General features: G+C 39.2%; 1 protein-coding gene and 1 long non-coding RNA gene across 3 annotated transcripts in view; one reads left to right on the top strand and one right to left on the bottom strand.

The window, feature by feature from the left end:
- cntnap1 (contactin associated protein 1) overlaps positions 1 to 13,980 on the top strand; it is a 37,258-nt gene that overhangs the window by 10,922 nt on the left and 12,356 nt on the right. The window contains exons 3-15 of the mRNA XM_058405227.1: positions 23 to 216; positions 1,377 to 1,530; positions 1,668 to 1,871; positions 1,968 to 2,152; positions 2,579 to 2,731; positions 2,838 to 3,099; positions 4,152 to 4,301; positions 4,379 to 4,550; positions 8,738 to 8,844; positions 8,922 to 9,044; positions 10,564 to 10,767; positions 11,105 to 11,261; positions 11,494 to 11,621. Coding sequence (XP_058261210.1) covers positions 23 to 216; positions 1,377 to 1,530; positions 1,668 to 1,871; positions 1,968 to 2,152; positions 2,579 to 2,731; positions 2,838 to 3,099; positions 4,152 to 4,301; positions 4,379 to 4,550; positions 8,738 to 8,844; positions 8,922 to 9,044; positions 10,564 to 10,767; positions 11,105 to 11,261; positions 11,494 to 11,621 — 2,193 coding nt within the window. The remainder of the gene's footprint in view (positions 1 to 22; positions 217 to 1,376; positions 1,531 to 1,667; positions 1,872 to 1,967; positions 2,153 to 2,578; positions 2,732 to 2,837; positions 3,100 to 4,151; positions 4,302 to 4,378; positions 4,551 to 8,737; positions 8,845 to 8,921; positions 9,045 to 10,563; positions 10,768 to 11,104; positions 11,262 to 11,493; positions 11,622 to 13,980) is intronic.
- Positions 1 to 13,980, bottom strand: part of LOC131362936 (uncharacterized) — a 43,452-nt gene that overhangs the window by 22,221 nt on the left and 7,251 nt on the right. For both annotated transcript variants that reach the window (XR_009206258.1, XR_009206257.1), the window contains exon 3: positions 11,513 to 11,642. This is a non-coding gene — a long non-coding RNA (uncharacterized LOC131362936). The remainder of the gene's footprint in view (positions 1 to 11,512; positions 11,643 to 13,980) is intronic.

Genomic DNA, 13,980 nt, shown 5'->3' with positions numbered 1-13,980 from the left:
CTTCATGTGTATGTGTGTGTAGGGAGTAGTGGCTGGTCGCCGGCCCCCGGAGACACACAGCCATGGCTGCAAGTCAATCTGGGTAGAAAGTATCGGATCGTCGCTATTGCCACACAGGGTACCTTCAACTCTTACGACTGGGTGACGAAGTACACGCTCCTCTATGGGGACCGTTTTGATGCTTGGACACCTTACATCATGAAAGGAGGCAACATGGTAAAGTCAGAATTTGTTAATGTTGGAGTTTTTTGGGAGTCCTGAGGTTATGACTTTAGTCAACTTTCATGGTCCAATGGTACTGTGTTCCTGGAAGGTATCCTTCTAATCACAAAAGTGCTGGGGGATGTGGTAGCTTAGTGGTTAAGGTGTTGGATTACTGCTCCACCAAGCTGCCACTGCTGGGCCCCTGAGCAAGGCTCTTAACCCTCACTAAAAAATGTAAGTCACTCTGGATAAGGGCATCTGCCAAGTGCCAGAAATGTAACTGTAAGGTAAAATGGCAGTTGTTTGCTCTGGTTTAAGATAAATGACCCCAGGGTTTGACAATACACACTTGTTTTAGGAAACAACTGAATGTCCACATTTAGAATTCTTTAAGGAAGATTGTTATAAATGAGGCCTCATGTCTCAAGATCTTGATATTTTTCTATCATGCTGAAGATTATAATCATGACATTCCATAACTAGTTTCCAGTAAGATCCAACAGAACTAAAACTGAACTAGGGGTTTTCGAGCAACCCCTATGTGTATTTCGAGCTCCATGAAAACATGGCATGTTAAGGGTGGAGTGGAAGAACTCGAGTGTCCTTACCTCAATCTCATTTAAAACATTTGGCATGAACTGGAACTGGAATGGTCCCCTAGGACTCTTCACCTGACATCAGTGCCTGGCCTTACAAATTCTCTTGTGGCTGAATGAACACAAATCCCCACATCTGTGCACCAAAATCTAGTGGAAACGCTTTAGAGAAGAGTGGAGGTGATTGTGTCAGCAGTAGGGAACTGGAATGGGCTGTCACAAGCCCATAACAAGCACATATCACTGTCCCCAGGTGTCCACAAAACTTTGGCCATAAAGCCTATCTCCTATATACTGATATTCATACTGGACAACTCTATATGATTACACATAATGCCAGAACATAGAGGAGGGTTTTGTTTTTCAAATGGAAAAGTCATTAAAGAGAGCAGGAAACAAATGTAAAAAATGTAAGTGGAAATATGAGGTTAAAGGTTGGGATTAGGTTAAGAGATAATATTCATTCCATTTGTACTCCCTCTGCAGATGTAGCACTATTAGTCTTTTCTGTACTGATTTGCTTTATAATATACATTTGCGATAAAGATATAAGTGGTTTTCCTTCCTCTTTCTCAGACATTGCCTGGAAATTGGAACTATTACCAGGTGAAGAGGAATGTCTTTCACTATGCCTTTACTGCGAAACACCTGCGCCTTCTGCCAATGGGCTGGAACACGGAAAATGGTGGAAAGATTGGTGTTCGGCTCGAGGTCTATGGCTGTCCTTATGGTAAAGAGACTACATGTCTATATAAGATATCATTTCCATCAACAAAACATAAAAATCAAACTTCCAAAAATTTCCATATTTTATATTTTTTAGCTTATCTGATTGATCTTTAATCTCTAATTCCCTCTGGCCTTTAGACTCATACGTGATGCATTTTGAGGGGGATGACATGGTGGCATACTCATTTCCTGGTGGAACACTGAGAACCTTGCAGGACCACTATGCTTTAAACTTTAAGACGCTGGAGAAAGATGGTGTGTTGCTGTACAGTGAAGGCATCCAGGGAGACATGATCATGCTAGAGCTGAAGACTGGACGACTCTACCTGCACATATCCCTGGGTAAAGAAAGATCAAGGGCTACAAATGTATGGATATGTGTTTTGAGATAAAGGAATCTGTTGTGTTGATGATTGAGTTCGCTGTGTAATTTTACAGGAAGCAGTACAGTTCATAACATAAACGGCATGACCACAGTGAGGCTGGGGAATCTACTGGACACACAGCACTGGCACTATGTCACTATCAAACGGTATGGCCAAGACCTCAACTTCACGCTAGACAGCCAGACTGAGCGTGTCACCCTCAATGGCGAGTTTGACTACATGGACCTGGACAAACAGGTGAGTTTACTCAGATGAGCTTTTCTGCTGGAGCAATACATTTTCCAGCACAAGGAGTAAATTCCATTTCCTTGACAAACATCAGGAAGATCAGGAAAACCTTAGTTATTCATTGTGACCTGCAAGATCGAAAACTTGACTTTATTGCTGTTTTGGGGCAGTGGTAGCTCAAGTGGTTAAAGCTCTGGGTTGTTGATTGGAAGATCAGGGTTCAAGCCCCAGCACTGCCAAATTGCCACCATTGGGCCCTTAAGCAAGTAATAATTTCTAATAGTATCTAGTGAAAATTCAGATGAACCATAAGTAGTCTTATATTCTGTTGAAGGGGACCTCCAGAGGTATGGGTGGCAATTTCAAAAATTATACAATGACACCTGGGACATTTTGTTAAAATAAATGTCTCCTGTACTGTCCTTTTGTCTTTAGATATATGTAGGTGGTGTGATTGAAAAAGACTCACCTCACCTCCCAGGTAAAGTTAACTTCCGTGGTTGCTTAGAGAACGTCTTCATCAATGGAATCAATGTCATTTACAAGACCCAGTACCAAGATCCTGATGTACGGTTTGCTCCCAAAAAGGTACTAATCACCAGTTACCTCAGGTTCATTAGTTATATCATTACAAAGATGTTTGTTTTGGTGATTGGACATCCAAAATCCCTTTCCTCATTTCATCCCATCTTAGAAAAAGATGCACTACACGTGCCGTGACCTTCTTTGGAGACCCATGACCTTTGCAGGACCCAACAACTACCTCCAGGTGCCTGGGTTCTTTAGAAAGAGCCGATTGGCAGTGAAGTTCAAGTTCCGGTCTTGGGACTACACAGGATTGCTAATGTTTACCAGGTTTGCTGATGATCTGGGATCTCTGGAGCTTGGATTGAGTGAGGGACAAGTTAACATCACGCTCACACAACCAGGGAACAAAAGACTCCGCTTTGCTGCAGGTACCACTCACAACTGACCATTTATGATCAAGGAACCGTTCTCCAAAAATTGGGTTTCTGGAAAGTCTGTGAAAGACTCATGAGACCTCATGTGACAAGTCATGAAGGGTGATTTGTCAGTGTGTCATTTTTTGTAGGTTACATTCATTATAACTTCTTTTTGGATTTGTAAATTTGTCTCTTTATGTTCTAAAAGAGAAAAGATCTGAAAACACACCTACAGGTTGTATTTCTCATGTTCTCTAGAACCCTATTCCAGAGTTTAGGAGTAGGACAAAAAGTTTTTCATTGGCTGAGCTATGAGCGATCCTCAAGATTAGATTGTCTGCATAGAATAGGACTATTAATGCCTCAGGGTTTAAAGCTTTAAAGCAGGACAATTGTCTATGTGAAACTCACCAGACACCTGAAACAGAATAAGACTGAAGTAACATACTGATGTTCTTTTCCTTGGTAAGGATATAGACAGCCTGACAGCTAGCAAGCAATGTGTTAAACCAATCCAATTTTAAACCAGTAACTTCTGTGACTTGTAAGGTTAGCATATTAGCAAGGTTAGGTCATATTTTGGATGTTATTTTGGCAGGTAGAGATGCTACACTCAGGGTCTCAAATGCATTTTTTTTTTGGCTTTGCCGTCACTTCAAGTTCTAGGCTGATATGGATAACAAATTTTCTATCCATTTTCCATTTCTCTTTCCATTCAAATTCCATACATTTGCAAAACTATATTTTCAAAAGTATGTGAACATTTGACCGTCACTTCCATATGTGGACCTTCCCATAGTGTTGCCATTGTGCACTTGGAGGCACAGACTTGTATAGAATGGCTCTGTATGCTGTGTCATTAAGAGTTCCCTTCATTAGAACTAAGGGGCCCAAACACCTCTAGGGGAACTGGAACATTGACCTTCTCACCTGACTTCAGTGACTGCTAGTGCTCTTGCAGCAGAATGTGCAGCAGTGACAATTCAAAATTTTGTGAAAAGCTTTCCAGAAAAATGGTGGCTGTTATCCACAACAATGTCTCATTTTGCATGGTTTGTCCCTAGGATATCGTTTAAATGACGGTTTCTGGCACACGGTGGATCTGGCAGCCAGAGACAACTTGCTGTCAGTCACCATTGACGAGGATGAGAGCTCTCCACTGAAGATCACTAACCCGTTTATGGTTCGCACTGGACATACCTACTTCTTCGGAGGTAAATAATGACAATATTTAAGCTAAAAATTTTTTTTAAGCAGAGCACAAGTGTGATTTGTTTTATTTTGGGCTCAGGCTGTCCTAAAACCAACAATACGGAACGCTGTGTGACCAAGCTGGCGCGCTTCCATGGGTGTATGCAGCAGATCTTTATTGATGATGAGCCTGTGGACATCGACGTGATGCTGCAGAGGAAATGGGGCCGGTACACAGAGCTGCTGCTGGGGACGTGCGGTATCACTGACAGGTCAGTGTGTGTGTGTGTTATTTTGTTTCTGGTTGGATTAACATAAGAGGTTTGGTTATGTGGCAGTAAAGGAAATGAAATTAATTAAAAGACATTAATTAAAGTGGGTTGGGGGTTTCCTCTCCCAGTCCAAAGGCATGCATTGTAGGCTGATTAGCTTCTCTAAATTGTCCGTAGTGTATGAATGTGTGTGATTGTGGCCTGTGATGGACAGGGTGACTCTTGCCTTGTGCCCTGAGATGGACAGTTACCCTGTCCAGGGTGTCCCCTGTCTTGTGTCCTGAGCCCCCTTGGATAGACTCCAGGTTCCCTGTAACCCTGTGTAAGATAAGTGCTACAGGAAATGTATTTATAGTTAAACAAAATGTAGATAAATATTTATTATAAAGCATATGCAGACTAGGAGCAACACTGAATGCTACAACTAAACTATGTGTTTCCTAAAGCTGCCTGCCGCAGCTGCTGCTTCACTTTACACAGCAATAATAATGAAGGTAATAACATCCATCAGTCAGAAGCGACACCTTAAGGGCACCACAAAACACATTTATATCCTGTTTAAACACCAGTCGGAGAGCTCAGAGCTCTCAAATTCCTCTACAAGTTATTTTCTACTTACTATGGATTATATTTGGCATTTTCCATACAGTATATAGAACCGTATAACCTATACCTATACTCAGTATTGTGTGTGTGTGTGTGTGTGTGTGTACATGAGTCATTTTAACAAATCTGAGATGACACAAATAACATAGATGCCATGACAGAGCAAAGACAAGACACATATATTTTGTTATACAGGCACCCAGACACAATTCAGTCACAAGGAAAACTGAAATATTTACGGTAGCAAGCCTGAATCTTCTACACATGCACTGTCTGTGCTGGTGTATATCATAAATATCTTGTCCATCAGTCCATCTTTAAAAAGGAGCAGCATTAAATTGCAACTAATTTATTATGGTTCTTAGTGAAAGGAATTCTGAGTCATTTGAGTGAATCAGATCATTTGACTCACGAGTCGACTCTTCCGGCTACCATACAACGCACTGCTATTATTTTTTCCTCTGATAATATTTTAACCGTGTCATTGTTCTTCTTTGCTCTAGTTTCATGTGTCAGCAGTTTTGTGTTCGCCTGAAAATTTGTCTTCTAGTTCAAATCACAAATCAGATTTTCATCAACGTGGAACTTAGCAGTGTGTGTACAGTAAGCGGTTTGTAGCCTGCATGCTATTAATCTTACTGTGCTGCTGTGGCTGTGCTTCATGAAGCAGATTCAATTCCATTTGAATCAGCAGTCATTTTTAATGCTACTGATGACGTACAGTACGTGTTCAATATGAAGCAGTGAAGCAGATCCTTGCTGACATGCTGCTTGATTCACACAGCTGTGAGTCTCTCTCTCTCTCTCTGTCTCTCTCTCTCACACACACACAGGCACACACACACGTCACACCATTCATGCAGATGCTGAAAAGAGGTTTCCATGGAAGCAGTCTGATTAAATGACAGGCGTTGCCTACATGAATAGCATCACAGATTCCCATTTGCCTAATGTAGCTGACTCATTCATGAACATGACTAGAGGCATATTCTCAACGAGCAGTGTTACGGACATGCTGTTTTGTGTGTGTGTGTGTGTGTGTGTATGCATGGTGGTAATGCTTAACTCCTAATCTGCCACTTTATTAAAACACACCAACCTTCTCTGCCTTTTATTTCTTCTGAAATTATTCAACACCTTTGAACTGCTTTGTTTCTCTAATAAACATTCAATTCAATTCAATTCAATTCAATTGTATTTGCATTTGCTTTAAACAATGGACACTGACTCTAAGCAGCTTTACATAGATATAAAAAAATCAGAATAGTAAAAATTTCTATTTATATTTATCTCTAATGAGCAAGCCTGAGGCGACAGTGCCAAGGAAAGAAACCTCAAGAGGAACCTCATCTTCATCTGGGTGACAGCAGAGAGTGTGATTATGAATAATTTCCTTTCTGTGTTTAGTCAAGAGAGATTTCGGCAATTTGTGAATCAGCATAATTTCTGAATGCATTATAGATTTAACACAAATTCCTTCCTGATGCAGCCATCAGACATTCAAAGAAGTACGACATTCCTTAAGATGTTCCTCAGGGTCCACTGTTGGTCCTTTTTATTTTTCCAGAGGCCTCAACCTTACATACACTATATTGCCAAAAGTTTTGGGACACCCCATCAAATAATTGAATTGAGGTGTTGTTTTTCAGGGGTTGAGCTTAGTTCCAGTGAAAGGAACTCTTAATGCTTCAGCTTCATAACAAGACATTTTGGACAATTTCATGCTTCCAACTTTGTGGGAACAGTTTGGGGATGACCCCTTCCTGTTCCATCATGACTGCACACCAGTGCACAAAGCAAGGTCCATAAAGACATGGATGAGTGAGTTTGGTGTGGAGGAACTTGACTGGCCTGCACCTCAACCCCATAGAACACCTCTGGGATGAATTAGAGCGGAGACTGCGAGCCAGGTCTTATGTGCAACATCAGTGCCTGACCCCACAAATGCGCTTCTAGAGGAATGGTCAAAAATTCCCATAAACACACTCCTAAACCTTGTGGATCCCAGAAGAGTTGAAGCCGTTATAGCTGCAAAGCAGTTGCGTAGCTATGGGTGGGCCTGTCAGTCAGTCAGTTCTTACAACAGAACAGATTGCTTTGACTACAGCGATTGCTGGATGCCTTTATACATGCCTTTGTCCCTATTAGTTTTTTTTGGCACGTCATACGTTACATCTATAAGTCAATTTTGGTACTTTCTGTGTGAGAGCACCCTCCGGCTACGAGGAAGAATGAAACGTCTCTACGCTCTTGCCACCCATCTCCCTCCACACTGAGCAAATTTCACCGAGGGTCACCGAAGTTTAGTTGCACATTAAACTAAAATGAAACAGAGCAACTTAATAAAGTTTGTGTCAAAAAGACGTTGTATGCAGCCAGAGGAGAAAGATAATTCCGATGTTCAGGAGCCATGAAGCTCGAGTAGTAAGGAGCTCTGCTAGTGTTCATTCACCTTTTACACCATCACCAGCAGCACTTCATTCTCCAGCGTGTACCTCCCCTACACACCAGTGTAAAAGTAAACCAATCTACATTTTCCTACTATGTAGTTGTATAGTCATTATTCATTTCATGTGGTTTATATGGCCATTGAGCCATATATCGGACAGTTTACATACTGTCCTGCTGATTTGATAATGGTGTTGCGGCGCGTCTGTCAGATGTGTGCACGCGTGTGTGTATGTGTGTGTGGTGTGGCTGCCGTGCTCATGCTGTTCTTATCGTTATGTTCATAACACTGCTTACGATGACATACAGGCTTAGGCTCTGATTAAATGGTGGTTTGCATTCAAGCAGGTGTAGTTGTGTTGGCTTATTATTGATGGGATTATTGATAAAAGATGCATTTTAGGCTAGGCCCACCCAATTTTTTCCTGGCCCACCCACATTGTGATTCCTGGCTACGCTAGTGCTGCAAAGGGTGAGCCAACTCCATATTACATTTATCCATCTTTATTAAGCGGTAGATGGATAAAATGTCGGAGCATTCAGGATTCAGGAGCAGTATAGACATGTCTCAGTATATCATGCTCTTTACATTCTCCTAAATTTTTAAATAAAGCAAAATTAAATCACAAACCTGCTATCAAATAAGAAATTACAGAGCACAAAGTAACTTGCACATTCGCATCACAAACAAAAGGTTGATGCTGTGAAAGCATTTGTATCCTGCTCACAGCTTTAAAAGCTGCTCCCTGCCTTTTAAAAGCTTTGTTTGCAGTGACCTAAATGGCATTATCAAAGCAAAAAATATCCCTATACCTGCAGAGAGAGTCTTAATACTGTATAAGCTTCCTCTCAGTATTATTAATTGTTCCAGATACTACTGCCCATAATCTCCATATTAATCACCTGGATGAATAGATAGCGTCTTAAATTCTTCTTGCCCCATAGTAATAGTGGAAAAGCTCTATCTTCTTTCGTTCATGACTTACTGTCGCAGAACTGTATATCAATTTTCATGCTGCTCAGAAGCATTCTTGTCCAAATATAGCCTCGGTACACGGCTCTGAAAATAAAATATTGACTTTTCTAAGTTCTAAGCTGGACAGTAGCGGTTGATTTACGCCGACGTTTTTCAGGTGCTCTCCAAACCCGTGCGAACACGAAGGCAGGTGCATCCAGTCCTGGAATGACTTCCTGTGCGTCTGCAACAACACCGGGTACAAAGGGGAAGTGTGCCATAACTGTAAGTGAAACTTTTCACAGATCTTTTCTTTCTTCATGAAACGGTATCTGAACCTCACGATGTCTTGTCCGTCTCAGCCGTCTACAGGGAGTCGTGTGAAGCCTACAGACTGAACGGAAAATACTGGTCCGGAAACTACACCATCGACCCGGACCTGAGTGGCCCGCTCAAGCCTTTCACTGTCTATTGCAAGATGAAGAGTAAGCCCACGTTTTCTCTTCGTCATCCTGTCAGGGCTGCTTCATGGGATTGAGGATAGAGAAGCGAAGAACGAAATAGTATTAAGCCTAACAGCGTAGTAGCTGGACTAGACACAGGGATCAACTAGAGTATGAATCATACAGTATGAACAATTTAACAAGAGTTTGGTGAGTATCAAAGCTTCAAGGTCCAAGCCTCAATTCTGCAAGTTTGGTTCCTGAGCCAAGATTCATTCATTTTCACACCATTACAGTGGAACTTTGGTGTTTGGTAAAATTATAGATATCCAGTGCATGAAAAGTACTTGCACCTAGTATGTCTGGGATTCTGCTGGCATTTTAATATATTTAATATATTTTTCCATGAATGTGTATTAAATTATTCCCAATAGTCTATTCTCTACATTTCATAGCTTTTCTCTTTGTTGCGCTGCTTCCAGTAGTGTATATTTATGATAAGAGTATTTATCCAATCATATTTCAGCCAGTGGCTGACATCATGTGTTGTCAGGGTGAAAGAAATCTGCCTTAAGGCCTTCAGAATCAATAGTGCAGGCGCCCGTAGCTTAAAATAAGTGGCAATGAAACTGTTCCATTAACCAATCAGACTTTGAGTTGGCATCACTGGGGCCATCTAGCAGGCATACGATTACGTCAGCAATTTCACGTCCTTTGATTGGATAATTAGAGTAGTCCGAGGCAGCGAACCACACAAACTAAATAAAATATATATAGTTTAACTCACAATGGCTGACAGAGGAGAAGAAATCGATTTGGTTGCAGACATCCTTACAAATGCATTTTCAATGTGGACTGTAATAAAACTGACGATTCCTTGTGAGGTGTGAAATATTGTAGATTCATTTCTTTTTTACTTTGCTATTTAACGGTTGATTAGTATCTATTGCTGTGGCGTCATAATGATGCTATAGAGGTGGATTAATTCAGGAAGGACACCAGTGAAGGCCTAGGTGTAAAATGCATGGTCCACCACTGTCCTTACTATATCCTTCTCTACATGCCTGATTTGACTTATTTTTTTAAGGCAAATACTCAATAATAATTAGTTTAATATCCAATTTGCTAAAGTAATTTCCTTACAGTTCATATCATGGCGTCCATGCACTCAGCCTATTTCAGAATTCAGGAGTGTTTTGTGCTGTTAGTTTTAACTTAATGAGAGAGAGAGAGAGAGAGAGAGAGAGTGAGCTCAGGCAATTAAGTAAAGCCGTCTTCTGTGGTAGACTTTGTAACGAGCTAAATCAAGCGCTAGAAGGCTAAACACATGTCTGTTAGCTCCCAACATGAAACAGAGACCAGTGAGAGATCAGATAATCAAGTTCCTCAATCATTTCTCAAACTCTTATCTCAGCATTATTTTAATTACATGTTACTGTGTCTCCCACTGGACAGCCTTTCTGAAATGTCCAAGCACACTTATCTTTATTAAATATCTGTCGCGGCTACTGGATCTGTTCCAAGATTTCTTGGCTCATTAAGTCAGTTTACTGTTTGTCAGTGAACAAAGCCTGGACCATCATTGAGCACAACCGTCTCGAGAGGACCAAAGTGACCGGCTCCAGCTTGGATCGGCCTTATATAGGAGACCTCCAGTACGTGAACGCCTCGTGGGACGAGGTCACCGCTTTAGCCAACACATCACTGTATTGTGAACAGTGGATCGAGTTCTCGTGCTACAAGTCCCGCCTTCTAAACACTCCAAGTAAGTATTTGATTGGTTGAAAGCTAATGCCGCAGATATGTGTGTAATTATTGCAAGAAACAAATCAGGTTCGTATTTTGCAGCTGTCCAGAATTATTGGCACCCTAATATACATAGTCCTGGGCTAACCACTGATTATCTGATTACCCTTCATTTGTGCCAAAGCAAAGATATACTATGTTGTGCTAGCTATTTATAATCTGACATCAACATGGTGAAAATGGCTGACATTCTATTAAGAAAACTATGTTCATATGAATTTTAACGCATAGTTCATAGCAAATGTTGCTCTATATTTGGAAAAAAACTTTTCTTAACATCCTGTTTCCTGTTTTAGATGGAAGGCCTTATAGTTTTTGGATTGGTCGACATAACCAGAGTCATGACTACTGGGGCGGGTCTTTCCCTGAGAGTGCCAAATGCGGCTGTGCCATCAATCAAACCTGCACCGACTCCAAGTTCTGGTGTAACTGCGATGCAGATTATCGCCAATGGTGAGAGAGGGAAAGAATAGGCGTGAATGAATATTTAAATGAATAAGTGAATGGAAACCTACAGATGAAAAAATTCATGAAGAAGACCAAAGTGTCTTAAGAGTGCTGGTACTACCATTACAGAGCATTTAATTGACTGTATTTTGGGAAGTTACTTAAACGATGTGTATTCGCAAGGGATTCTGGCCTGGGTCATTACACATGCTAATTTGCCAGCTTGTCTGTTACACAGGTATTCAGATAAAGGTTACCTGATGTTCCGGGACCATCTGCCTGTCAGGAGGGTTGTAGTCGGAGACACAATCCGCCCAGGCTCAGAGGCTCAATTCAGTGTCGGAGCACTGCGCTGTTCTGGAGACAGTGAGTAATCTGCAACAGGCTCTAAAAATAGGCAAGGAAATTATGTTAGATGTTTCTTGCAAAAAAATTGGGTTGCCTGATTTCAAATGGTTTCTTGCTATAACCAGCTGCATGCACTACAGCTCAAAAATTGGTTGCATACACCAAAATACTGAGTGGTTGAGGGGTAAGGGCCTTGTTGGAGGGTCCAGCAATGGCACGTTGGTAGCACTGGGATTTGAATGCACAATATGTTAGAGAAATAATGAGTTTTGTGTAAAATGCATCATTAGGAGGACTTAAGAAGGACTGCAGAGAAGGAATAGAAGATTAAACAATGATATACAGGGCTATGATGAAGTTAAAAGAATTTTGACCAATTTGGATTTAATCAAATTGCCATTCAGTTTGTTATTCAGTAGTTATTGTTCATTATTCAGTAGTTATTGTTCATTATTCGGTAGTTATTGTTCATTTTTCAGTACTTATTGTTCATTGTTCAGTACTTATTGTTCATTATACAGTACATTTTGGTCATTATTCAGTACTTATTGTTTATTATTCAGTACATTTTGTTCATTATTCAGTAGTTATTGTTTATTATTCAGTACATTTTGTTCATTATTCAGTAGTTATGGTTTATTATTCAGTATGTTTTGGTCATTCAGTAGTTATTGTTCATTATTCAGTAGTTACTATTCATTATTCAGTACTTATTGTTTATTATTCGGTAGTTATTGGTCATTATTCAGTACATATTGTATTGTTCATTATTCAGTAGTTATTGTTTATTATTCAGTATGTTTTGGTCATTCAGTAGTTATTGTTCATTATTCAGTAGTTACTGTTCATTATTCAGTACTTATTGTTTATTATTCGGTAGTTATTGGTCATTATTCAGTACTTACTGTATTGTTCATTATTCAGTACTTATTGTTCATTATTCAGTAGTTATTGTTTATTATTCAGTAGTTATTGTTCATTATTCGGTAGTTATTGTTCATTATTCGGTAGTTATTGTTCATTTTTCAGTACTTATTGTTCATTGTTCAGTACTTATTGTTCATTATACAGTACATTTTGGTCATTATTCAGTACTTATTGTTTATTATTCAGTACATTTTGTTCATTATTCAGTAGTTATTGTTTATTATTCAGTACATTTTGTTCATTATTCAGTAGTTATTGTTTATTATTCAGTATGTTTTGGTCATTCAGTAGTTATTGTTCATTATTCAGTAGTTACTGTTCATTATTCAGTACTTATTGTTTATTATTCGGTAGTTATTGTTCATTATTCAGTACTTACTGTATTGTTCATTATTCAGTACTTATTGTTCATTATTCAGTAGTTATTGTTCATTATTCAGTAGTTATTGGTCATTATTCAGTAGTTATTGTTCATTATTCAGTAGTTACTGTTCATTATTCAGTACTTATTGTTTATTATTCTGTAGTTATTGGTCATTATTCAGTACTTACTGTATTGTTCATTATTCAGTACTTATTGTTCATTATTCAGTACTTATTGTTCATTATTCAGTAGTTATTGCTCATTATTCAGTACTTATTGTTCATTATTTGGTAGTTTCTGTTCATTATTCAGTACTTATTGTTTATTATTCAGTAGTTATTGGCCATTTTTCAGTACTTATTGTTCATTATTCGGTAGTTATTGTTCATTATTCAGTACTTACTGTACTGTTCATTATTCAGTAATTATTGTTCATTATTCAGTACTTTTTAGTCATTATTCAGTACGTATTGTTTATTATTCAGTACTTCCTGTTCATTACTTAGTAGTTATTGTATATTATTCAGTAGTTATTGGTCATTATTTAGTAGATATTGGTCATCATTCGGCACATATTAGTCATTATTCAGAAGTTATTGGTCACTATTCAGAAGTTATTGGTCATTATTCAGAATTTATTGTTCATTATTTGTTGGTTATCACCTTTGTATGATTTTGTATGATCCATTTTCCCATCATTATTATTTATTATTGCTTTTTGCTCAGCCATGAAAACAATATAAAATGTCCAATGATTTTGTTTGTAATATTGATCTTTGTTGGTTGTTGACCTCCATAAATACAGATGTACTACATGGTTGATTAATTATGGAATTAATGTACTGCACAGTTTTTCATTGTTATTGTTTGTCACCAAATCATTAAGAGTAAATACTGAAACCCAATCTGATTTACAACTAAAGGGTGACCTAAGCATTGTGAAATCTGTCTAAAGTGTGAAACCACTCAGTGGACTAAAATTGACAGGAACTCTCTCAAGACAATGGTGGCATCTTTACCTGACAGAATTAGTACTGTTAGTAAGGCAAGGGAAGACGTTAGGAAAGTTTTAGTCCAGGAATTGTA

This window comes from Hemibagrus wyckioides, linkage group LG02 (genome assembly GCF_019097595.1).
Source record: "Hemibagrus wyckioides isolate EC202008001 linkage group LG02, SWU_Hwy_1.0, whole genome shotgun sequence".
Classification (NCBI taxonomy): domain Eukaryota; kingdom Metazoa; phylum Chordata; class Actinopteri; order Siluriformes; family Bagridae; genus Hemibagrus; species Hemibagrus wyckioides.
Note: the sequence above shows the minus strand (reverse complement) of the source record. Positions and strands in the feature narration are given on the sequence as shown.